This window comes from Bidens hawaiensis, unplaced genomic scaffold, assembly GCF_021521415.1.
Source record: "Bidens hawaiensis isolate Kalapana, Puna unplaced genomic scaffold, B.hawaiensis_p1.1 tig00035001_1, whole genome shotgun sequence".
Classification (NCBI taxonomy): domain Eukaryota; kingdom Viridiplantae; phylum Streptophyta; class Magnoliopsida; order Asterales; family Asteraceae; genus Bidens; species Bidens hawaiensis.
The window spans coordinates 66,504-91,279 of NW_027505340.1; the positions used below are offsets into that span (position 1 = coordinate 66,504).

Sequence of the window (24,776 nt, forward strand, 5' to 3'; positions counted from 1 at the left end):
GCATTTGACTTGCGTAAGCCAAAAGACTATAATACATAGCAAACTCAACAAATGTAACACGATACAGATTTAAGTTCACCATTACACGATACAGACTAATCAATTCAAACACGCTGACACTCATAGCATTAAGTTCAATATGTTGTTTACCATTGCTCTGTGGGTGAACAACAAAAGTAGCATGAGCCTCTTCAGAAATCAGAAGAACACAAATCATCACCTACACAATCAGCGGAAACGAAAAACGAAAAAAAAAATAATATTTTACACTGTAACCGGTTGGAACCGGTTACAGTGTAAGAACCGGTTTAGGAACCGGTCAGAACCGGTTCCACCGGTTCCGGGTCCGAGGGTTGGGGAACCGGTTCGGTTCCCTAACCGGTTCGACCATGGAACCGGTTTAAACAGTGATGTTGACTAATGGAACCGGTTCTGAACCGGTTCCGGTTCCTTTGACCAACCCGATTTGATCACCCATACCCGTACCGATCATAAATCGGTTTTGACTTTTGTTGACCAAACCAGTTATATATCGGGTTTTGAAAGAATAGAGGGGTGAAAGTGTAAATAGCATCATTATAAAACCAGTTAAACCATCCCATCCCATCTCATCTCATCTCCAAAGAGGGCAAACTTGACATAACAGGGGGTGGGTTACCCCTAATTTTCCGTCAAATCAACCGTCGAATCGAATGATGAACTTCTCTCTCAAACGAGATTCTCAAGATTAGCTGCTGAATACCGCGATTCGTTTCGTGTTTGGAGGAATTAGAAGAATCAAGCGTGGGAAGAGGTCGGCAAGTGTTCCGTGACGTCAGTCCTTCAAATTTCATCCACAAAGTTTGTTAATTGGAGACTTCAGCTCGTTAAATCCTTCACTTTCATCGATATTGAACCGAAGAATCAACGCAGATTATTAAAGGATTCGGCGTGTGAAGAAGCTTAGGGTTTGATCTTTTCGAGTTACTGAAGAGTGGAAAAACGCAAAAAATTAGGGTTTCTGAGCGTTTAATTTTTGTACTGTTATTAATATTATTATGTTTGTTTTGGTGTTCAATTTAGGCGTTTGATATTTTTCCTTTATATTATAACGCCTTCATTGATTACTGGTATTATCTTGTTGTTCTTGTTGCTTGTTTGTTTTGAGGGAAAAGAAAAAAATTTATTAAATAGTTATGGCAGTATATTACAAGTTTAAAAGTGCTAAAGATTATGACTCGATTTCGATCGATGGCCATTTTATAACAGTTGCCTCTTTGAAAGAAAAAATATATGAATCCAAGCAATTGGGCAGGGGCACTGATTATGATCTTGTTGTCACCAATGCCCAAACTAATGAAGGTTGGTATTATAATAATGATTTCGTAATAAACGATATTAGGGTTAAGAAAACTTGTTTATTGTGTGTACATATTTACAATTTCAGAATATCTTGATGAAGACATGTTGATTCCTAAAAACACTTCGGTTTTAATACGCCGGATTCCCGGACAGCCTCGCAAGCCTATAGTTGCAGCACCTCTTGCTGAACAAACCGAGTACTTTTTTAAAACCTTTTAACATTTTAATAATTAGTTAATATAATATTTGGTTATTTAGTTATTGTTTATGATTTGCACTGCAGACCGAAAGGGGTTGTTGAGCTGGCCAGTGCTCAACAGGCAAAGAGTAACTTTTCAGGAGCCGGTGCTTCTGTTACCAACAATTATGTAAGCTTTGTCTAGTGATAATATTATTAGGGAAAGTTTATCGTCTCTTAGGATTGTAACAAGCTTATCTGGGAATTTGTAGTTTGATGGTTCAGAATATGATGAGTTTGGAAGTGATTTATATGAGATTCCTGAAGTTGTCCCGGTTATGTCTAATAATCAAGTTAATGAAGCTCCGGCTCCTAGTAAAGCTGACGAGGACAGCAAAATACAAGCCCTAATTGATACACCAGCCTTGGATTGGCAGCAGTGAGTTTGAGCTTCCTTCTTTGTGATAATTTGATTTCATGATATGGGACTGATGTTGACTTCTTGACCTTCAGGCAAAATTTTGATGGCTTTGGTGGCGGTCGGGGCTTTGGGCGTGGAATGAGTGGTAGAATGGGTGCACGCGGTTTTGGTAATTATTATATAGGTTTCGTGTTTTCAGTTTCTTGTATGTAGCTGATTTAATCATATAATAAACTATATGCCGTGTATTTTTTCATTATTAGGCAGATGGTTTGTTTTATGTCACTGTAATAACATAACTGTGTGAAAAAATGTAGAAATTATGCTATTGTTTAAATCTAAAAGCAGATTAATGTTCTTGTTTGTTTGATATTCATTATGCCTGGGAAACTGGGCAGACCCGGCAGGCTCGGGTCATGGGTCAAAACAGATGCAGTCAGAACAGGTTTGGGTCAATATGGGTTCTGAGCAAAAGGAGTTTGTGTCAAAATGGGTCGTTTTAGAAATCAATTTGGTTCAGGCCAAAGGGTGATGGTAACTGCTAACCCTATTTAGACCATTTTATGTTAACATGATTTATAATGATTAGCCGTTTTGACCCATTGAGTAATTTAAATTGAACCAGATTGACCTGTTGACTGATTTAGATATGATTCAAAAGAAACCGTTTACATTTTCTATTTGCCAAACTAACCCATTTAAAAAAAATAGGTCATGGTTGCCACCTGTAATATTCAATTATTTGCGTCTATACATCAATTATGGTGTTGAAAACTAAGTCACTCTTTTTTTTCTAATTTGTTAGGTCGGGGAGGTGGTTTTGAGAGAAAAACACCACCACCAGGCTATGTATGCCACAGATGCAAAATGCCAGGTAGATTCATCAATCTTGTCACACCATTTTACTTTCAATTCCGATATAAGGAGCTTTATAACTTACCCTTTTTCCAGGTCATTTCATTCAACATTGCCCTACAAATGGTGATCCTAATTTTGACATCAAGAGAGTCAAACCGCCAACTGGCATTCCAAAATCTATGTTAATGGCTACCCCTGATGGTTCATATGCGTTACCAAGTGGTGCGGTTGCGGTCTTGAAGCCAAACGATTATGCATACAGTTTCCCTCATGTTTTGTGAATCTTATGTAATTTATTATAAAATATATGTTATAATTATAGGGCGGCTTTTGAGAAGGAGATTGAAGGTATGCCGTCTACGCGTACAATTGGTGATCTGCCACCCGAACTTCACTGCCCGTTGTGTAAACAAGTGATGAAAGATGCGGTTTTAACAAGCAAATGCTGTTTCAAGAGCTTTTGTGATAAATGTATACGTGATCATATTATCGACAAATCAGCGTGTGTTTGTGGTGCGACAAATGTGCTAGCGGATGATCTTTTGCCTAATAAGACGTTGCGCGATACGATCAACCGGATTTTGGAGTCGAATAATAGTAGCGGTGAAAATGGTGGCAGTGCTTATCATGTTCAAGGTGTGTATTGTTAGGTTTGTAAACGAACCGAACGCAGTATGTTTGTCTTCGTTTGTTTATCTTTAATCAAGTGTACAATCAAAACGAACGGGTTTTTCTTGTTTGTGTTTGCTTGTTAAGAAAATTAGCATGCTCGTTTATGTTTTGTTCGTTAACAGTATAAACGATAGGTATTGAACATAGATGAGCAAACCTAACTGAGCTAAAACCAGTTAAAAGTAACATGCAGAACAATAATTGAGCCTAAAAAGTTGTTAATAACTAGACTAAGTTGTAATGGGTTAAACAATTTTAAATGAATGCATCAGTGAACGGAAAATAACGAACTTAAACCTACGTAAGCTAGCAAACATCAATGAGCATAAACAAGCGAGCATATATGAAATTTTAATGAACAAACATTCACGAGTTTCTTAAATTTTTCAGATATGGAGTCTGCAAAATGTGCACCACCAGCACAGCCTAAAATTCCTTCCCCTGCCCCATCCGCAACCTCCAAAGGGGAGCAACCGCCACCACAGGATGAGGGTGATACAAAGGTGCAACCGGGGCCCGCGGAGCATGATGTGACACCTGTCGTTCAGCAGACTGAATCGGGGAAAGCTAAAGACAATAAAGCCCCTGATGTGTCTGAAGCTACTTATGAATCCAAGAGTGTGATGGAACCGGTCCCTTCACAGGGAAGTGGTCGGCCCGTTGATGATGAAGTGCAACAGAAGCAAGCTCCGACTGAAGCCGGTAAATATTCTTAGTTTAAAAAAAAGGATGAAGATAAAAGTATTATTTTGTAAATATTCAGTTAGTGATACTAACAATAACAATATCTTGCTTACGTTTTTTTTTTCAGTGAAGAAGAAGAAAAAGAAGAAAGTCAGCATGCCTATGAGTGGTACATGTTCTTATTAATGTTTTGCAGGCTTGTAAACAAACCGAGCGAATACAAATGAGGCATGCTCATGCTTCGTTCGTTTATTACTTCAACTATAAAACGGTTGAACACAAACAATTAAACGTACATTAATTGTTTGTGTTCATTTGCTAAGAAAATGAATGTGTTTGTGTTCATTTATGTTCCGTCATTAACAATTTAAGCAAACAGCTCATGAACAGATATAACAGAACATAGAATAACGGACATAAACAAACATATACGAATATAAATGAGCGAATGAGGCATGTGTTCGTGTTCATTCGTTTAGCTAAATGAACAAACATTGTTGTCCGTGTTCACTCATTTACTAAGTAAACGAACTTCTTATCAAACTGTCAACAACCGGTTCACTGAACGCTAGTTTCTTTTACAGGCCTAAATGTTAATAATACATCGTAAATAAGAATAAAGGCTAACATACTTATTATTTATTTTTAATTTTTGCAGCAGCGGAGATGCAATGGAGGGCGTCACAGGAGTATGGCCCCGAGAGCTATATGATGCCTCCGGGTCCCAATCCTTACAATCCATATTGGAACGGGATGCAACCCGGAATGGATCCATTTATGGGCCCGTACGGTGGTGGCATGCCATATATGGGTGGTAACGGGCTTGGGCCTGGGCCCATGGACGTGCCTTTTGGTGGCATGTTCCCCCAAGACTCATTTGGTGTACCGGTTGGACCCATGATGCCTCCTTTCATCCTACCTCAAAGGTATTGTTGACTTTCTGGTTTTCAACCTGCTTTTAGTAATTATTAAGTTTTATAAATTATGTTAAATAGGGATCTTGCTGAGTTGGGAAGGAACATGAATCATGGTGGGCCCATTATGAGTCGAGATGAGTTTGAAGCACGGAGAGCTGAGTTAAAGAGGAAGCGGGATTTTGAAAAACGTGGTGGAACCGGAAGGCTAGTTTTAGCTTTTGAATCATGTTATTATTTCATAATGACATAATTTATTTGAACATTTTAGCTTATAAATTATTTTGATTTGTTACAGCAGCAGAGAGTTACCAAAAGAGCGGGAATTCAGCCGAGAAGATGGTCCAATGAAGTCAAAAGCTGTATGTAACTATTTTTAAGATTTATCTTGCTATTTGTTTGTTTACACTTTACTAAAACTGCTGGTTTGATTACAGAGACCGGTTCCACCACCAAGCAGTGATGGTCACCGCCACAGAACCGAGAGACCGTCACCTGACCGCCGTCGTTCCCGAGATGACGCCCTGTCCTCAAAGAGGAAATCTTCTAGTGATCGTTATGATTATGATGACTACGACGACTCACACCACCACCGCTCACACAAGAGTCATCACCGCCAGTCGGAATCATCATCTACTAGAAAACAAGCCCGGGCTCCGCCAGTCTCAGAATCCAAACCAGTTGAGGTAACTGCAACTGCAGCCAGTGATCGGAAACATAAGCCGAGCGTGTTTTCTCGCATCAGTTTCCCGGAGGAAGAAGCCGCAGCGGCAGTGGCAGCGGCGGCTTCTAAGAAACGAAAAGTTACATCGAGCTCGTCGGAAGTGGCAGTGGTTGCTGGATCTGCAGCAGTGGCCAGGAAGAGCAGTGCTAGCCCTGCAGCTGCTGCAGCCGACTTAGATTACGAGTCTAGTGACGACGACAGGCATTTCAAGAGGAGACCGTTAAGATACGAGTCGTCTCCAGTGAGGGAACAGGGCCGTGATCGAAAGCACTACAGCAAGCATAGATAGCTGAAATGAAGCAATCGTGCAATATGATCTCTCCTTTTTCCATGTTTTGAGAATCCGAATACCTTGTGGTTTTTTTTTCTTTATGGTGTATGAGCGTAATTTTAACCTTTGATTTGAGATAAATAAAATATTTGAGTTTTGCAATTTGTGTTTCTTTTGGTTCTTTTATAATAACTATAACTGATTTTTAATTTTTGTTAACGCACGAAAAACACGCCTATGTAGCGTATAAATGTGTAGGCTGTGGTTTTAATCATGTCATTCGTGTCGAAAACGAAGTAAACAAGATGTTATAAATTGTTGGCATTTGTATATTTGTTTTAGTTGTTAGCTTTACAAAGGTTATCAATAGAAAGCTTTGCCATTGCTGCAGTACCAACAGAGTTTCTGGGCATTATCACAAATTCACTTTTAAAATGTAGAAAGAAACTTTACAGATTATTAAATCAAACAACTATGATTGGAATATTGGTAAATATAATTAAATAACCACCCTTAATAAAATAAGAACACTGCATAGTCAAAATATCTCTCCATTAAAAAGGAACATAACATAATCCAAATCCAAATTAAAACATAACAAAAGACAACTAAGTTTTCAGTCAAGAAACCCAACATACAACTCAATGGGTTTACCCAAACCTAGTTGGGTTCTCGCATGCTCCATAAAGCGGGCAAAGAAGTCGTCGTCCCTGACAAACAAATGGCAATACGTAACATCCGATGCAGGCATTGCACGTTTGTAATTAAGCATCAAACTTCTCTCACCGTCACCTAGGTCCACATCATCCATTGCAGGCTCCATCAAATTATCCATCAACTCCAAATATGTAAAACCCGGAGGCAACTTCAAAACATGTTGCCTGAGGGTGTTTCCGTTGTCAGGCGTGTACTCCCATTCGCCGAACTTCCATGACCCCCCGGTATGAAGCACTATTTCTATTTCTACCAACTTGTTTTCAGATGATTCCATTATCCTAAATAAATAAACAAAGCATCATAACATAAAGAAATAATAACAATATATTAATTAAGCAACTACTGTCTCATGATATAGAGAGTTTAATTTTCTAACGAATCAAAACTACTACAAATTCATCGCATAACTTACTTAATTGATACTAGAACTGACTACTATTTTATGACAGCAGAAGATAAAAATATATGTGGAATCAAAACCCTAAAACATATGTTGTTCAGAAACAAAGGAATAGAAATTAGTTTTGAAATAAAAAACTGTAACATACTAACCTTTGAAACCGAAATGAAAATCGAAACGGAGCCCTAACTGCATTTGCTTATATATGGGGTAAAATTTGAGTTACCTACACATATGGTCCCTACGGTTAATAGATTGGAGGTGTAAGGTTAAAAGTAACAAGTTTGGGTTACGTGGTTTTGATTTTTTAATAAATTCAGGGTCTGATGCTAACACTAACTGATGGACACTACCATGACGGAACCATCGTCGCCAGAGCAAACCCTTTTTTTTTCACGTGATATTCTCTTGTAGGCGTAGCCCCACCGCACAATGGACCAAATGGATTATAGTTGGATTAAGTTTCTCTCTCCTAGGGATGTTCCATGTAAGCGATGACGTGTACATCAATGGTGACTGGATTCGTCATCTTAGATGGTTGGATCCAAGTTTATTCCTTTACACGCCATTTCGTTGCGTGAGAGCACAAGATGAGACCAATCATCTAAGATAACTGAATTGAACGCCAAATCATTGCAAGCTCACGGATGTATTCCTTTAAAGATGCATATATGATTTGAAAGGCATGCAGTTTTAGTTTATGGAATGTAACATTTTTTGAACAGTATTCTCACTAGTATTCTCATGCAAAGAAAGTTACGTTGATAATTTTGATTCTACAAAACAAAGCCAATACTCTTTCCTTGTATATTTATCCAACCTTCAACCTTTATGTATTATATTATCAAGTCTTACGTTTTCTCAAGTTACTACTTCACATTCATTCTCATCTTATTTTAGTAACCTTTAGCATACTCTTTCATCCTCACTTAAAATGTATCACCTAAACAATGCTCCACTCATTGATGATCTTTTATATTTACACCAGTCACACTGGACGACTAGGTTGTTCAAAATGTCGAATGTCATGGCAACGAGCTTGTTATTAAATTGAAGACAAGTGGCATGCCTGCTCTGTTTATTTAATTAAAGCCCATTATTAGTTTCTTGGGGATTAAGTTGTAAAACCTAATATGCTCTATATATATTCGTTGTACTTGTAATTCCTCATTACGAGTGAGGCAGAGAGCAATAATAAAGTATCCTGGTTGCAGCCCGTGGACGTAGGTCAGCCAACCGAACCACGTAAATCTTGTGATCTCTTGCATTATTATCGTGTTTGTGTGTGCTTTGCAATACCCGAATCCCTAACAAGTTGTATCAAGATCCGAGGTTACGGTTACACACGGACGAAACACAATGCTAGAGAAATTGTTTAGTCGGTCTAGGGTTTAAGGTCGGCAGCTCCTAGCCGCCTACCGGCCGCAGTCGATGGTTTGAAGATCACCCAGTAAGTTTCATCGAATAAAGGCCACTGCCAAAAAAAAATTATTACCGCCAATTGGTTTTCTTTTCTTCTTTGGTATTGCTTTGTCTTGTGAAGCAACCGACAGGAAGACAACCAGAAGCCACAGGTGGCATAGCATTGTCGGTCAGAAAGAAACCAAAGGGACATGTTTGTGTTTCTAGTTGTTTCAGTTTTCTGATTAGGGTTTGGGTTGGTTTGAATTTTGGTTTTGGGATTTTGATCATCGGTTTTTGGCTGTTGTCGGGCAGTTTTGCCGAGTGGTTTTGTGGTGATTTTCGGGGGTTATTTTGTTTGTCCGAGTTTTTCTTGATATTGTTACCTAGATCCAAAGTCGGAAATTCTTAGTTTGAGATAATGGCTGAGAGCGGGAAACTTCAGATTGAGAAGTTTGATGGTAAAGACTTTGGTTGGTGGAAAATGCAAATGGAGGATTTGCTAGTTCAGAAGGATTTGGACATGGTATTAGGTGAAAGACCGGAGAAGAACCAACCAGATGAGTAGGAAACTTTGGATAAGAAAACCAAGGTAGTTATTAGATTGTCGTTATCGAAGGATGTTGGGTTCAACATCTTGAAGGAAACCACAGCGCGTGGGATAATGAATGCTTTACGAGAAACCTTCGGCAGCTAATAAGGTTTTCCTCATTCGTGAACTGGTAAACACGAAGATGAAAGAAGGAAGTTCAGTTACAGTACACATCAATAACTTTAACACGATTTTGTCAATACTTGGGTCAGTTAGTATCAAATTCGATAATGAGGTTCAGGCTCTGCTACTGTTATCATCATTGCCAGATAGTTGGTCAGGGACTGTTACAGCGATTACTAGTTCTACCAGGGAGTTCACTTTTGATGGGATTCGGGATCTTATTCTAGGCGAAGACGTCAGACGAAGAAATTCAGGTGAATCAACAGGTGATTTAATGCATGTCGGTAGAGGAAGAAGAAATAACAGAGGTAGTGGGAGCGGGAACAGGAAAAGGAGTCAGTCTAGGACTCGGAAAGATGTGGTATGCTGGAACTGTAACGAGGCAGGACACTTTAGGAATCAGTGTCCGAATGATAAGAATGAAAAGAAAGAAGTCAACACAGCAGAAGAATACTTAGAGGATGAGGCTTTAGTTCTTAGTGTTGAGGGTAATGTTGATTCCTGGTTCATGGATTCTGGTGCTTCATTTCATGCTACCCACAGCAGCGAAGCATTGCAGAATTTGAAAGAAGGTGATTTTGGTAAGGTTAGACCGGCGAACAATGATGTTCTTGATGTTACGGGCATGGGTGACATGAATTTAGTTACTTCAGCCGGTTCATGGACCTTGAAGGATGTCAAAGTGATTCCAAGCTTAAAGAAAAAGTTGATTTCTGTTGGACAGTTGGATGAACAGGGGCATGAGGTTAAATTTGGAAACGGACAGTGGAAATTTGTTAAAGGAAATCTTGTCATAGCTCGAGGAAGAAAAAGGGGTTCGTTGTATATGGTCAGTTTATCGTCTGAGGGATTGACCGACCCAGTTAAGAAGAAGACCAAAGTCCGGTTCACAGAGTCTAGTGGGCAGAAGAAGGTTTATTTTGCAGGAAATAAATCCAGAGCCACAGGTCAGATTCATGTTGAACGTGCTAGAAAAGGTTCCGAGAAACCAGTAAGGGGTTTTCGTGGCAGTGGGAGCACTGCGGTCGACCAGTCAAAGCTTTAGCCAGAGTTACCAGACAGTGGGTTAAGAGAACCGGTATTTCAGCAGTTAAAGTCTCTCCAGAAGATTACCTACTTAATATGGAGAGTGTTGTTTGTTCTCAAGGTATTCCAGGATTCGGCAGTTCGTGTAAGTGGGAGCCGGTAGGGATAGAGAATGAGTCAGTGGCAGTGGTAACCATGGCTGATGTGTTGGAGCTCGGGGGAGCTTCAATGGACCTTTAGGTTAACTGATGGGAAGGCAGATGCAACCAGGAAGACGAGGAAGATTACAAGAGGTACAAGCGATCATCGATAGGCAGTTGAAGATTATCAAGCCTCCAAGTGGGAGATTGTTGGGTTTATGGATGCTTAATTGGGCCCGAGTTAAAAGACATCTTTTGTGGCAGACTAATTAAATTGAAGACAAGTGGCAGGCCTACCCCGTTTATTTAATTAAAGCCCATTATTAGTTTATTAGGGATTAAGTTGTAAAACCTAATATGCTCTAAATATATATTCGTTGTACTTGTAATTCCTCATTACAAGTGAGGAAGAGAGCAATAATAAAGTATCCTGGTTGCAGCCCGTGGATGTAGGTCAGCCGAACGAACCACATAAATCTCGTGTGTCATCTTCGTTTATTATTTTCTCTTGTAGTATTATCGTGTTTGTGTGTGCTTTGCAATACCCGAATCCCTAACAGTTTATGGGTAGAGTGTCTAGTGTAAAGGCACCAAGGAATCTCGATGAGCAAAGTTAAAGGATACAATATCTATTAGGTATTGTTGTTCGAGATGCAACAACCATTGTTCTCAAAAAAATAAAATCCGCCATGTCTTAAAACCCAACTGCAGAGGAGTTAACAAAACGTGCACGCTGTGTCATCCTTTATTTATGTGGACGTTCATTTTTAGTGATACCCCCAACAACTTGATAAGCTTGTCATTTCTAAATCACCTAGAAGATTTAAAACAAAGTGGGCGACTAAGTTGGGGTAGTGCTGTATTAGTATCTTTGTATAGAAATATGTGGTCTGGTGTATTTCCTGCAGCTAGGGACGTGGATGAGAATTTGCGTATTAGCACCCGTATATTATCATAATTACCAAAATACAAGTCCATATGCCACTATGTATGTTACAACATACTTTATTTTTATTTTAAATTCAAATATTGCTTAATATATATAAATCTTTTTTAATTTTCATAGACGGAGGTCGCTTGAAGTTCAAGGATGCACCATCCAATTTGGTAGTAACTTGAGAAAGATGAAAGGCTTGTAAATGGAATACATAAAGGTTGAATGTTGGATAATTATATAGGAAAAAAGTATTGTTGTTCTTTCATAGAATCAAAATTATCAACTCCCGTGAATCAAATACTAGTGAGAATAGTGCTCAAAGGATGTTACATTCCATCATTTAAAACTGCATGCTTTCAAATCATATTTGCATCTTCAAAGGAGTACACCTGTGAGTTTCAAATTAATGAAAGTAGGGAGTTCAATCTAGGTATCTCAAATAGCTGGTTTCATTCGTTTGCTGCCACGTGACAGAATGGTGTGTAAGGGAATAAACTTGGATCCAGCCACCTGAGATGGTGGATCTAGTCACAACAAATTTACATGTCGTCGTTTACATGGAATGCCACTATGAGAGATGAACCCAATCTAGATAGCTAGGCACCCAAAATCCGTTTAGTCCATTGCTAGGGACCTAAAAACTACTTTTTTTCTTAATAAACCTACTGCTTTAAGAATCGATAATTAAGCATGATGGCAAGCCCCTTCGCGATTTTAATTCCCTAGCCGTAATTTAAACGGTCTGACTCACAGTTTGACCTAATCTAATTTACACCCCCATAAAAAACTCTTTTACAACGACAGAAATACAATTTTTGTCCTTTAAACATAACCACTTTATGGATTGAATCCTTTAAAAATTTTACTTTTACTCTTTATCCTTTATATGGTAAATTATTTTGGTTTTAGTCCTTTATACTAACTAACCACCATCCAAACACTTAGTTAACTGACATGATGTTCAATGCATGTGATGGGTATAATGGTAATTTCATTTTATCTTTTATTTCATTATAATTAAAAAAAAAAAATAAAAAGAGACCAGGTCTTCTTCTCGCTCTTCCAAAATGCTTCCCTGTGACCACATCTTCATCTTCATTTAACCCTAACACAGACAGCCCACCCCCATCTGCAAATTGTCGTTCAACAGCCCACCTCCACCTAAAAACCTTCATCATCCCTCTCTCTAGATCTTGTTCATAACCCCTGAAAACACTAGATCTGTCGCCGAGAATGTCTCTTAAGCACCACAGGACTCTCTGTCGAGAGTGCGACGTCTATCTGAAACAGTGAAACTTGATGGTGTCTTTAGTCGGCCGCCTTCAAGCCCGTCGATGCGGCCACCCGAAACCCTTTAATTGGAGCACCTTAACTCCTGCGATGAGAGATGATAAACACAGTGGTTTGAAATCAAATTTGAAGAACACAAGTCTGCCTTGAAATCCAACGATGGTCACGGATCTTAAAACCCAAATCTCTGAGTACAATGCTTATTGTTTTTGTAAAAAATTGACCTTACAAACATCGATAATCTGGAATTTGAAGTTAATTAAGATTATTGATATCACTTTTACATGAGAAAAAATTAAATCCATTTATGTTTTAGCCATGGATTTGAAGAGTTTTTTTATCTTTATCGTTTTCTTCATATTGTTCACCATATCTCTATACAATGGCTTTGAAGATTTGGGGTTTAAGAGCAAATTGGTGAATTGTTTGTTTTTACATAGACAAGACAACAGTAATACAGAAGATGAAGGAGAAGGACAATTTAATATATTAGAATGGTATTTTAGTTAAGGAGTTGAAATTACCAAATTGCCCATCACATGCATTGCATATGATGTTACTTAACTGACTTTTTGGATGGTCGTTAGTGTAAAGGACTAAAACCGAGATAATTTACCATATAAAGGATAAAGAGTGAAAGCGAACTTTTTAAATGATTCAATCCATAAACAAGATATGTTTAAAGGACAAAAGTTGTATTTCTGTCTTTTACAAGTTTTATATTTGAATTTTCATGACTATTACAATTATTATTTTAAATTTAAATTGCAACTTGATGAAAAATGTTGCCTGTTTTCTATTGATAAAGACATTAACACATTAACAATGTTAGGTATCAATCGTAATAATAAAATAGTATGAGGGTTGAGAGTGTAGCTAGTCAATTGTAGTTATTAAGAGCATGTTTGGGATTGAGTTTGAGAAATGCTTATTGACTTATTGGTGTTTTCAAAAAACCAATAAATTAAAATGTGTTTGGCAAATAAAAAAATCTTTCTTATTTTAGCTTTTTGAAAGGGTTAAAAAATAGTTTTCCAAAAGCCCCAAATCCTGACTTTTCAAAATGATTTTTTGAAAAAAGCCAATAAACCAATAAACATTTTTCAAACTCAATCCCAAACATGCTCTAAAAAAAATTGTTATGGGAATGAGGTTAGTGAATGATTTTGAGAGTTTTGTCTCCCTCTCCTCGGTGATTCTTTTTCTTCTCCCATCTTTCATTCGATGGCTCACTATTTCTACACGTAACAAGCACTTACGTTTAATTGATGTATTTTTCGATAACATTTCATTCCGTTGTAATTACGCCCTCCTCCTTTCCACGTGAAAAAACGACATTCAAAAAGCTAAAAAGGGATGCTGAGACCTGATAGATGTTATGTAGCATGCAAATATGATGTGTGCGTAATAAAGTACACATCAATCCAACATCATTGTGCGTATTCACCACACCACAAAAGCCGGGTGTCATAACGGCTAATGAGGTGCTTGGGTTGGTTATTGTTGTTATGATATAAGTAATCCAGTGTCCCAACGCCTCCTAAGTATGTTTCAAACCGCAAATGAAACAAAAAATGCACAAATGAAAATTCCTCAAACCACACTTTAATCACATCACAGTCGATATTTATGAAATTACAAAAGCCCTAATTTTATTGCAAGTTTGACACCAACACAGAAAAGACAACATACTACTCGCCCACTCTTTTATAAGATTCTTGTCCATAGAGCCTAGCCCGCTACAGAACGAACACAATACAACTACCTGCAAAGAGATGTTCGACGCCATTAGATATCTGAAATGACAAAAAACGCCCATAAAACCAAGGTTATGATCCGTTTGAACTCACATGCAAAGGTTGAAATCATACGACAGTTTAAAAACTATGAAAAAATTCCAATGATTTGAAAAGATCTACAGATTTCCTTAAAACATATCATAATTATAAAAAACCTGCAGCATCCAATAATAGTATGCAACAAGAAATACACAATATCATGATTCACAAAGTAGCATTTATCAGCTTTCAGTAAGGCTGAAAACGAACCGCCGAACCGGACTTCCGGATGTCCGTTCGACGAGAAGTTCGTTTATGTTCGTCCGTTTAATAAACGAACCGAACATGAACAAAAAACTTTCGTTCGGTAAGCTTAACGGACGAACACGGACAGAGACTGCGTTCGTTCAATAGCGTTCGTGAACGTCCGGTAGTGATATGTAATCGTTTATGTTTGTTTGTCCATTAGGGTCCATTAGCGTCCGCTTATACAATATTAATGAACGAACACGAACAAACTCAATTCCTTGATGAATGGACACGACCACAAATTTTCGTTCGGTAGAGTGTTCGTGAACCGTCTGTTTTCGTTTGTCCGACAAAAGTTTAAGAGACGAACACGAACAATGTCTCATCCGGTTCGGTTCGGCCCGTTTACAGCCCTAGCTTTCGATTAGCACAAAACAATCATCCCAAGCTATATCATCCTACTAGACATTATCATCACCATAAAGACGCCACATTTCTATAAAACAAGATGCTAATAAACCTAAAATCAATACATTCTACACATTGAGAGTAGGTATATTCAAATACCTTCAATGGATCATCCCGGTTTTCCTAGCATAGGCGAAAATCCCACCGGCTTCAATGACAGGCCCCGCATCACCAATCGGTTTCAAATTATACTTCTTCCCGGTGGTATGATTAATCAAAAGACTCTCCTCAAGCTCAATTGTCACCACATCTCCAGTACTACACTCATCACAAACCCTAACTTCCGATTCCAACGGATATATCTCTCCGGTCGCAACCGAATTTCTAAAAAAGATCCTCGCATACGATTCCGCCACCACGGCCGTCACTCCCGCAGCTCCCAACGCCACCGGCGCGTGTTCACGCGACGAACCACAACCAAAATTGTCTCCGGCGATTACTATTGAGTATTTTGTTTGGTACTCTCCCGGGTCAACGAACCGGGTTTTGTAAGATGCTGGAAGTCCGATTAAGGCGTAGGATCCAAGTTTTTTGTATTCGTCGGGTTTTGATGGGACTAGGGTTAGGTATTCGGCGGGAATGATCTGGTCCGTGTCGATGTTGTCGCGGACGACGTAGCAGGTGCCGTGAAATGACGTGGCGGAGGCGGGTGGTGGTGAGTCGGATGCTGACGTGGCGGAAATGGGCGAACGGCGGGTTAGGGTTTGGGAAATTAGGGGTTTGAATGAGTGTGTCTTTGTGGGGTTGGAGAGATTGACGGTGGAGATTGAAGCGGGAGATTGGTGGTGGTGGCTACGGCGGGTTAAGGAGGATGAGAATGTGGTGGTGTTGGTGAATGACGTGGCGGCGGCTGCCATTGTTGGCTGTGTTTGTGTGGTGGAGGACGAAGAAAGGGATATGCAGGCGCGTCGATGAGGCCAGCAGCCTTGATTGAATAAACTTGGCTGGTTATAGCCCAAATTTTATAACTGAAAATGACCATAATAAATTAATAATAGCCGGCGGAATTATATATGTCCACTAGTTTTGCCGGTTGGCAGGTTAAACCTAAGTAACGTCCGAATTTTAGAAATAATAGATAAAGAAATATTTAAATAAAGTTTGTTATTTAATCGTCATATATAAGCCATAAATTAAAATAAGATATGGTAGGCTTAAATGGATATAGACTTAACAATAATAAAACATGGACTTAGTGAAATAATGGGCCTAAGGTCCATGAGCTAAGGGTATAAGTACCCCTTAAACCTTTCCTAAAACCCTATATCTCATAATTCCATACATTTCCATTTTTACCAACACACGCACTCTCCATACGTTGAAACCGAAAACGAGATCCAAGTTGTTTTAGTGATTTTCGCATCCAAACAACAAGAAGAATCAAGATCTAGCTCGTGTCAAGACTAAAACTCTAAACCGGATTTCGCTTAGAGGTACGTTTGTAGTATAAAGGTGGTGCTTTCGATGTTGGTTCTCCATGAAAATTAGTAGAACCATAGATCGGGGCCTAAGGGTTAATAAAAATATAAACTTGACGTAAAAAATGTGGACGTTGAGGGTCGGATTCGTTTGCCTCATTGGTTAAGTTTGATGCGTTCATAGATCTAACGAAATTTGAGTGAAAGATTGGAACTTGAATCAAACCAAGTTTTGATTTTGATTAGTAAGAGTAATAGAAGTAAGTTAATAAAAGTAATAATAATAATAATGTAATAATAATAACAATAAATAGTAGTAACAAATGAAGAAAGCATGCAGCAAAACAATAATCTATATATAAATTAGTGAAATGGAAGGGATACTATCCAAGCATTCTAGCTTAAGTGGTGGAGCAGTTGCTTTGAGTGTGAGAGGTCACAGGATTGAAACCCGGCTTTCGCTTAAAAATTTTTTTATGCGAAAAAGTTCATGCGAAGTGGGCTGCAAAGAGAATGGAATTAGCCCAGCTACTAATATAGTTCTGATGGGCTTGTTATAGCCCAGCCCAAGTGTTAATAGGTCTGTTCTTTAGTTAATCCAAGATGAACCAACAAACTAAACTAACCAACCTAGTCACCCCGTATAACCCGATATATTTTTTAAGAGAAATAATCCGCTAAAGCAAAGAAATATGTATATATAAAATAATGGGAAGATATGAACGCAAAACAAAGACCGTCATTAAAATGAAGTTATTTCGTTAGATTTGTTAGCCCAAACAAACGAGCCTAGCTTATCAAGTATGCTAGATTAATAAATAACAAATTTAATTAATTATGTTAGTACGTGGTTTAATTAATGAATATATATGTTAAACAATTAGCCGCGCACAACTCAGGAAGGGAATTACTATAAACGGTGAACGTAACAGGATCTAGGTGAGTTCTAGCCCCTTTTATGTGTTATGTTTTTGGGGCTGTGTACATACTACGATGTGTTTAGATTTATACATTTAACTTAAATGGTAAGTGTATATTAGATATATGTTTGTGTATGAATATGAATGTTATTAATTGATTAATTAGTATGCACGTAATGTTATATTAGTTATGATTGAAGGAATTAGAAAGGAAATGAGATGAAGTTAGAATGGTATGGTATGTTAGAGGGCACCGGGCCCTAATAATAACCGAGGTATGTAGGGCACTGGACCCTTATAATATCCAAGGTAAGTAGGGACTGGACTCTAAGGAGATCTAAGGTATGAAGGACACCGGATCCTTATAAATTCCGAGGTATGTAGGGTACTGGACCCTTATAATATCCAAGGTATGTAGGACACCGGATCCTTATAATTCCGAGGTATGTAGGGCACTAGACCCTTATAATATCCAAGGTAAGTGAGGATCGGATCTTATTAGTATCCAAGGTACGTTGCTAGTAAGAAGTATGAAAGTATGAATGTATGTATGTATGTACGTATGTATAATTGAATGATAGATGATTGAGTAATGATCAATAAGTATCTTCGGACGGTATTGGTAAGTAAGTGAATGTAATGTACGTTAATTAACTAGAACTCACTCAGCGTAGCTGACTTTTAGTATACACGCAGGCGAGTAAAATGAGACAAGTTGCTTGAAGAGGACATGTGGCAAATAAGAGGAAGACTGGCATCGCTATGAAGAAGACACCCGTGTCGTTTGATGTTTTATGTTTTACGTTTTATGGATTTATGTTATGATATTTTAAGACAAGATGGTTATGTTATGAATGAATGAATGACCTTTAATTCCGCGAAATGTTTTAATTAATTCTGATTTTACGAATTATGTGAATGAGTAAATCCAACCAGCGTGAAAGTAGGGCACCCAGGTCGGGGGCCTTACAGTTGGCGACTAAGGAAGAATGGTGGTGGCAACGGTCTAGGTTGTTATTTTGGGGATTTTGTGTAAACAAGGGCTATTATTCAAAAAGCATTTGCTCAAAGTGGCTATTTTGGTCATTTTCCATTTATAGCTTCTTAAATAAAGTTTTTACACAACATTAAACCATAATGATAGGGCGAGCCTTGTGTATGAATGGGACGTCACGGATTTAATTTATAAATATGGATGTGTACATCAGTTTCAAATTGTTCCGACACCCCATTCCTATTAGATTAGTTAGTAATGAACCTATAAGAACGTTTAGTTAAATGGGTCATGTTTTTTTTAATGTTTTTATGTCATAATTAAATGGGTCATGTTTTTTTAATGATTTTATGCCATAACCTGAGCTAATTTGAGTAGTTTGTGACAGAACTTAGAAGATAGAAAAAGAAATAAGCTTCAAGTTTTATAGTTTAACCATAAAAGTTTTATATTTATATTAATACTTGTGATAAATTTGTAATGTAGTTTGGGATAAGAGAGTTGGACTATTTTTTTGCCAAATTCTAACATGAAACCATCTGGTGCGTATATTTAAATTGATTTTTGTGACGCTTTAGAGTTGAAAATAATATTTAGATGCAAAAGTTATCAATAATTAAGGGGGCGTCCGATTTATAAAGAGAATCAACATTTGAGAGAGGCAGAGAGTTGAACTTTGAAGGATAATTAATGAGCAACAGTTTTATAGCTTCAACGGTCAAAAAATCACTTGACCTCGTACATGCACATGATGATTACAGGACACAGGAGTCCCCATTGTTGTGTTCAACAATGATGAGTTATTACTATAAATAACAATAAATAATTACGAAATAACTTCCTTAATGCTAACAAATCTTCCCAACTCAATTGACAGTTGTGCTGCAACACCAATAGCTACTGCAATCAACCCATCGTTTAGATCCACCAATGGTATTTTCTTCCCTTCTGCCTTCACCGCATTCAAGAAGTTCAAATGCTCCAAGTAGCTTGAACCATGGTGCAACCCATCATATCTAACACATCAAAATGTTGATTAGTTTACAATTGAAACAACATATCTTTTAAATGTATTTGACACGCTAGTCATTACTAAAAGAATTTAAAATTATTACTTGATTCGATGATCTTCGGCTCTCATGGTTCGTACACCATCTCTTCCTTCAACTCGCAGACCATACCGAACAATATTCTCGGGAACAAAGGCTTCGCCCTGAAAATAACAATATAAAATACTTAAATTAAATAACTATCACAAACAAAATATCACATTCTATAACAATTTGATTAAATCAATTCAACATATGAAATGCTACAAAGTTGCAAAACATTTTTTTGATTTTGACTTTGACTTTATGGTACATGTATCAAACCTTTCCAATTTCACCAATAACGGAAATTTCTTGCTCATTTTTACTTCCCTCGGCAAACATACAAAGATCAAGCATGCCTCTCGACCCGTTTTCAAATTCAACAATAACATATGCGTTATCAATAATATCAGGCACCTGAATAAAAAACACAATATACAGGTTCAATCACAAAATAATTTAAAAACTCTATTAGTTTAAATTATTTAATGTTTTGATTTTTGACTTTTGACTTCTGATTCTGGAAGTCAAAAATATAAAGAGCACAATACCTTTCCATCATAGATTTCATCTTTATGATTTAAATCAATAGCTCCAGAAGCCATTACACGAACAGGATTCGAGCCAACAAACAATCTCATCAAATCAAGAAAATGGCAGCATTTTTCAACAAGAGTGCCTCCACTGTTACAATTAAACCTGTTCCAATTATTCACCTATAAAAAGACATAACTGATCAAGAACATAATCATCAAACCAAACCTAGTACAAACAAAAACAGTCGGTTAGTACGATTTCTACCTTAACTAGAAATGGGAACCGATGTTCTAGAATCGAAACCATTCTGACATGTCCCAATTTTCCACCATGAACTATATCTATCAATTTAGCCACAGGAGGCATGTATCTATACTCCAGTCCAACCTGTACCAACATTTCTGGTCTCTTTTTAGCTGCTTCTATCACCTGCATTATGACCAAAGTTAGCCCTTGATAACCGTTTAGTGGGTCCTCTTTTCATTTATTCATGTATTATATAAACGAGCGAAGAAACAAGCAAAGCATATGTCTTTTAGGGTGTGCATGGGTAGGCTTGGGCCAGTTTCGGTCTCAAACTGAATCAAAGACCAAATATTCTGTTTGGGAGTCTTTGAAAACCGTTAGCTTTGTGTTTTTTTGGTTTTAATTACTTGCAAAACTGAAGCTGAACCGAAAATTTAGGTTCGGCTTGTTTTTTGAAATTTGGGTTTTTCAGTTTTTGAAAACAGTTCGGTTTCGGTTTTTTGGGTTCGGGTTCGGGTTCGGTTCGTCCTTTTCTGTTTCGATCACATGCAACGAAACCGAATCGAAAAATCGGTTTTTGAGTTTTTGGAAACTGTTTGGTTTAGGTTCGGATTGATTTTTTCTGTTTTAATTGTATGTGAAACCAAAATCGAACTAAAAATTCGGTTTATGAGTTTTTGAAAACCATTTGGTTCCGATTTTTTCAGTTTGGGTTCGTTTCGGTTTTAATTACATGCAAAACCAAAATTGGACTGAAAATTCTGTCTTTACTAAAGCATAAAACCAAAATGTTGGTTTTCGTTTGGGCTCTGTTTTTTCAGTTCGGTTATGTTGATTTTTTAGGTTACAAATCGATTCTTTCGCAATACTTTTTAAAAGAAAAAAAAAAAGAATCGTTCACGTGTGTCAAATGTAGGATCTTTTATGAGAAAAAAAGGACCCACAAAACGAAAATATGATTTCTGTTATGAGAAAGTGAATATATAACTCAGACTAGAATACAACTTCCACTTATGTCAGCATAAGTTGTGTTTTACCCGATCCCATTAATTAGCAGGACATTATATTGGTGAGTCACGTGAGTTAAAAATAATGATTAAATTATAATGCTAACCTGTCTGCAGTCTTCTACAGTTGTGCATAATGGTTTCTCCACTAATACATGATGAGTTCTAGGGTGGTTAATAATATCCATCAAGATTTCATAATGAGTCATATTAGGAGTTGAGATAACCACAACATCACAAAGCCCACTGTCCAACAGTTCCTTGTGTCCTGAAAACACCTGTTACAGTAATTTCATAAAGTTTTATGTTGTATAATGTCATGCCCTTTAGTTTAGAGACCATTAAACCAATATTGTGGACAAGACTTCAGGCCCAACAAAAGGCTAGAGGGCCCAAGTTAGCCCTTCCCTTTATATGAAAAAACACCTAATTGGATAAGTTTTCAACTCACATCCGTTGTGTTTTTGATTATCCATTACAAAAAGGAGAAACATAACATTTGAAACTTTTGGAAACAACTATTTCAAATTCACCTCCTAAAAATGAGATGTTCTTGCACTTAAAAGGACCCACAACAAATTTGTAGTCAAATTCTCAAAAAGAACAAGAATTTGCACCGGTGATTCATAAACTTTCTAGTGGTTTACTCTCAAAAATTGAAGCTGTTTCACTTGATAGGACCCACACCAAACTTTTTGTCAATTCTACGTATCCACACATATACCACACATATATAGATGGCAGACTAAAGTGTGGTTTTTATCTGTATGGTTTTTTAAATCTATGGTTTTAGTCTAATAGTTTCAAATATCCAATTTTCGTCCCTGTGAATTCGTTTCACTTGCAACTAAACTCGACCCTACTAACCTTGTTAAGTCTGGTTGTTAAACTCATCAGCGTGCCCCAAATAAACCTCAATCCTAATTCGCAAGCCCCCTCATGTGAGGAGTTGAGGTGTATTTGGGAACAAAAAAGGACAAAATTGTTTCTCACGTGAAAGGCACGTTGATGGGTTTAACGATCAGACTTAACGCGGTTAGTGGAGTCGAGTTTAATTGCAAGTGAAATGAAACCACATGGACGAAAATCAAAAATTAAAACTATTGGACTAAAACCACATATTTGTACAAACCACATGAACGAAAACCGCATTTCACTCTAGATATTATGCATGTTTACATATTGATATGTTGAAATTAAATGAGGAATAAATGTTTTTTAACATAAAATGGTAATTAAATTTCAAAAATCTGCAGTCAATTTTTTAACTTCATTCCCTTCGTTACAATCTATATATTATAAACGCATAAAGCCATAATAATATTCATAACTTGTGATATAGTGGGGCAGACGGTTACCTAACTAGCTTATGTTTCACATTAAAACAAAATATACACGTATATTTTATGGTTTTAATATTGATTCTAGAAAAATGTCCATATAAGGTGTATATTTGTAATAACTAGAGGGTGTATGAAACCGAAAACCAATCCGTAACAACGACAAAAAAGAAAAAGGGAAAAAAGAAACTGAAATAGCCAAACTGAGAATAATCGAACTCAAACAAAAACTTACCTTTTGCTTTTATTGTTTCATAATAACCAAGATTTCGTTTCGGTTTCAATTTTGCAAACTAAAACTGAAAATCCCAACCAACCCGAATTTATGTATTGTAGTTTATGTTTAATGCGAAGTAATTTATCAAAATTTTAAAAATAATGTAACCCAAATGTTTTAGTTAATTATTATCAATAATAAATTATTAGATAACAAAAAGATTTAGATCAAAATTCATTATTTGAGTTACTTGCTTTTTTCGCCTAGATATTTCAAGTCTAAATTGAAAAACCGAAACCGAATCCTAAACAATTGTTCGAAACCAAATAGTTGTCAAAAACTAAGAAACCTAATTTTCAATTTTTAGTTGGGTATGAACCCATAATTAACTCAAACCGACCCATGCACATCTCTTTTGCATGTACCATTGCATTTCTTAATTAGAAAGTTGTACATTTTACGTGAGAAATTGATGCTATAGTGAGTTGTACCTTGAGTGGCCATCCAAAGGACTCGGCAAACTCCATGGAAACCTGTTGAGAGGGAAGATGCGGATCGGCCACACAGACGACTGCGGCCCCTTGGGTCCGGAGATGGTAGAGATTACACAGATGCTCTCTCCCCATCATTCCGGCCCCGATGATTCCATATCTCACCATTTTATTCTCCGACTTCTTAATATTCACTCCAAACCCCATCCAGTTGAGATCGACTGATTGCATTCTTATTCTTATTGTAATGCAAATATATAAACCTGCATTGGTAGGTTTATATACATAACGAAAGGAATGATGCTTTTGGAATCAATTAATAGGTGAAGATTCCACGAGATAGTGTTTGAGTTTGTTTTTATAGTAATGTTGCATTTAATAATTCACGAATAAGAGAGAAGATTGTGGAAAATGGATAGGGATGATGATGAATAGAGTCCGATATATGGGTTAGATCCACGTCACGAAACCTCCATGGTCAAATCAAAAATATATTTTAACCACTAATTTGCATTTAATATATTTTCTTTTTGTATTTGTGGGATGAAAAATCAAAAATGTGTTTTTGTTTATGCAATTTTCTTAATTCTTTTTAACCTCTAATTTGTATCATCCACAGGCCGCTGATCCAATATTTTCATAACTGGGTTGGATAACGAACCAGCCGATAGACATCCAATTCACCGGTTCAACCGGTCGGACCGACCGAACAACTTTGGTAAAAAATAACGGGTATGGCTAAAAAAGGATCTTTCAAAAAAAAAATATTAGTAAACCGGTTGAACCGGTCTGGTTTTCCGATCAACCAGTGGAACTTGTTCGGACCGGCCGGTTCTCTAGGAGCCGAGCGATCTACACAGAACCAGACTGGACTGACCGGCTGGTCCGGTCACAACAACATTTATGTGATCATATTCATTCCCAGAGTATCAAAGACCATCCTTATGAAGAAACCTACCATTTGCAAGAAAATCCACTGATCTAATCTGAAACCGTTTATTTTCTATCACAGATGACACATAACCTAAAACCTCTCTATTTTTCAACCATTTGAGCCGGGGATTATTGGCATATCATAAAGAAAATTCATAGTGCTATCAGTAATCACGTTACCAGTTAGACTTTAGTTAGATATCTTAGTATACTAAGAGCATTCTTATCCTATCTCCTATCCCTAAATAAAAAATTATACTAAAATCATTACATTTACTCTCTTCATTTCAATTAAATAATAATTTTTATACATTTTATCATTACATTTTCTCTTTCCTTTTCTCACAACCACTCTTAAAATATATTAAAAAATTATAGGAGATAAACAGTAATTTTTC

General features: G+C 37.2%; 2 protein-coding genes and 1 pseudogene across 3 annotated transcripts; 1 reads left to right on the top strand and 2 right to left on the bottom strand.

Annotated features, from left to right (window-relative positions):
- The first annotated feature begins 1,139 nt into the window (after positions 1-1,139).
- Positions 1,140-6,081, top strand: LOC143612555 (E3 ubiquitin ligase PQT3-like). Its single transcript, XM_077086509.1, has 14 exons — positions 1,140-1,341; positions 1,427-1,538; positions 1,625-1,709; positions 1,792-1,958; positions 2,033-2,109; positions 2,746-2,814; positions 2,892-3,048; positions 3,121-3,434; positions 3,861-4,172; positions 4,282-4,323; positions 4,813-5,080; positions 5,150-5,298; positions 5,367-5,410; positions 5,506-6,081. The coding sequence occupies exons 1-14, from the start codon at positions 1,176-1,178 to the stop codon at positions 6,079-6,081; spliced, it is 2,538 nt and encodes an 845-aa protein (XP_076942624.1). The 5' UTR covers positions 1,140-1,175.
- An 8,204-nt stretch (positions 6,082-14,285) lies between these two features.
- On the bottom strand, positions 14,286-16,056 carry LOC143612554 (3-isopropylmalate dehydratase small subunit 1 pseudogene; annotated as a pseudogene). The gene is made up of 2 exons (XR_013149961.1): positions 15,284-16,056; positions 14,286-14,454 (listed from the first exon to the last, which is right to left on the bottom strand). The product of XR_013149961.1 is annotated as a 3-isopropylmalate dehydratase small subunit 1 pseudogene (transcript).
- A 3,200-nt stretch (positions 16,057-19,256) lies between these two features.
- Positions 19,257-23,687, bottom strand: LOC143612558 (uncharacterized). Its single transcript, XM_077086512.1, has 7 exons — positions 23,446-23,687; positions 21,505-21,675; positions 20,409-20,573; positions 20,159-20,323; positions 19,890-20,024; positions 19,632-19,729; positions 19,257-19,532 (listed from the first exon to the last, which is right to left on the bottom strand). Exons 1-7 carry the CDS (start codon positions 23,674-23,676, stop codon positions 19,343-19,345), a joined length of 1,155 nt encoding a protein of 384 aa, XP_076942627.1. The 5' UTR covers positions 23,677-23,687; the 3' UTR covers positions 19,257-19,342.
- Between the last annotated feature and the right edge of the window lie 1,089 nt (positions 23,688-24,776).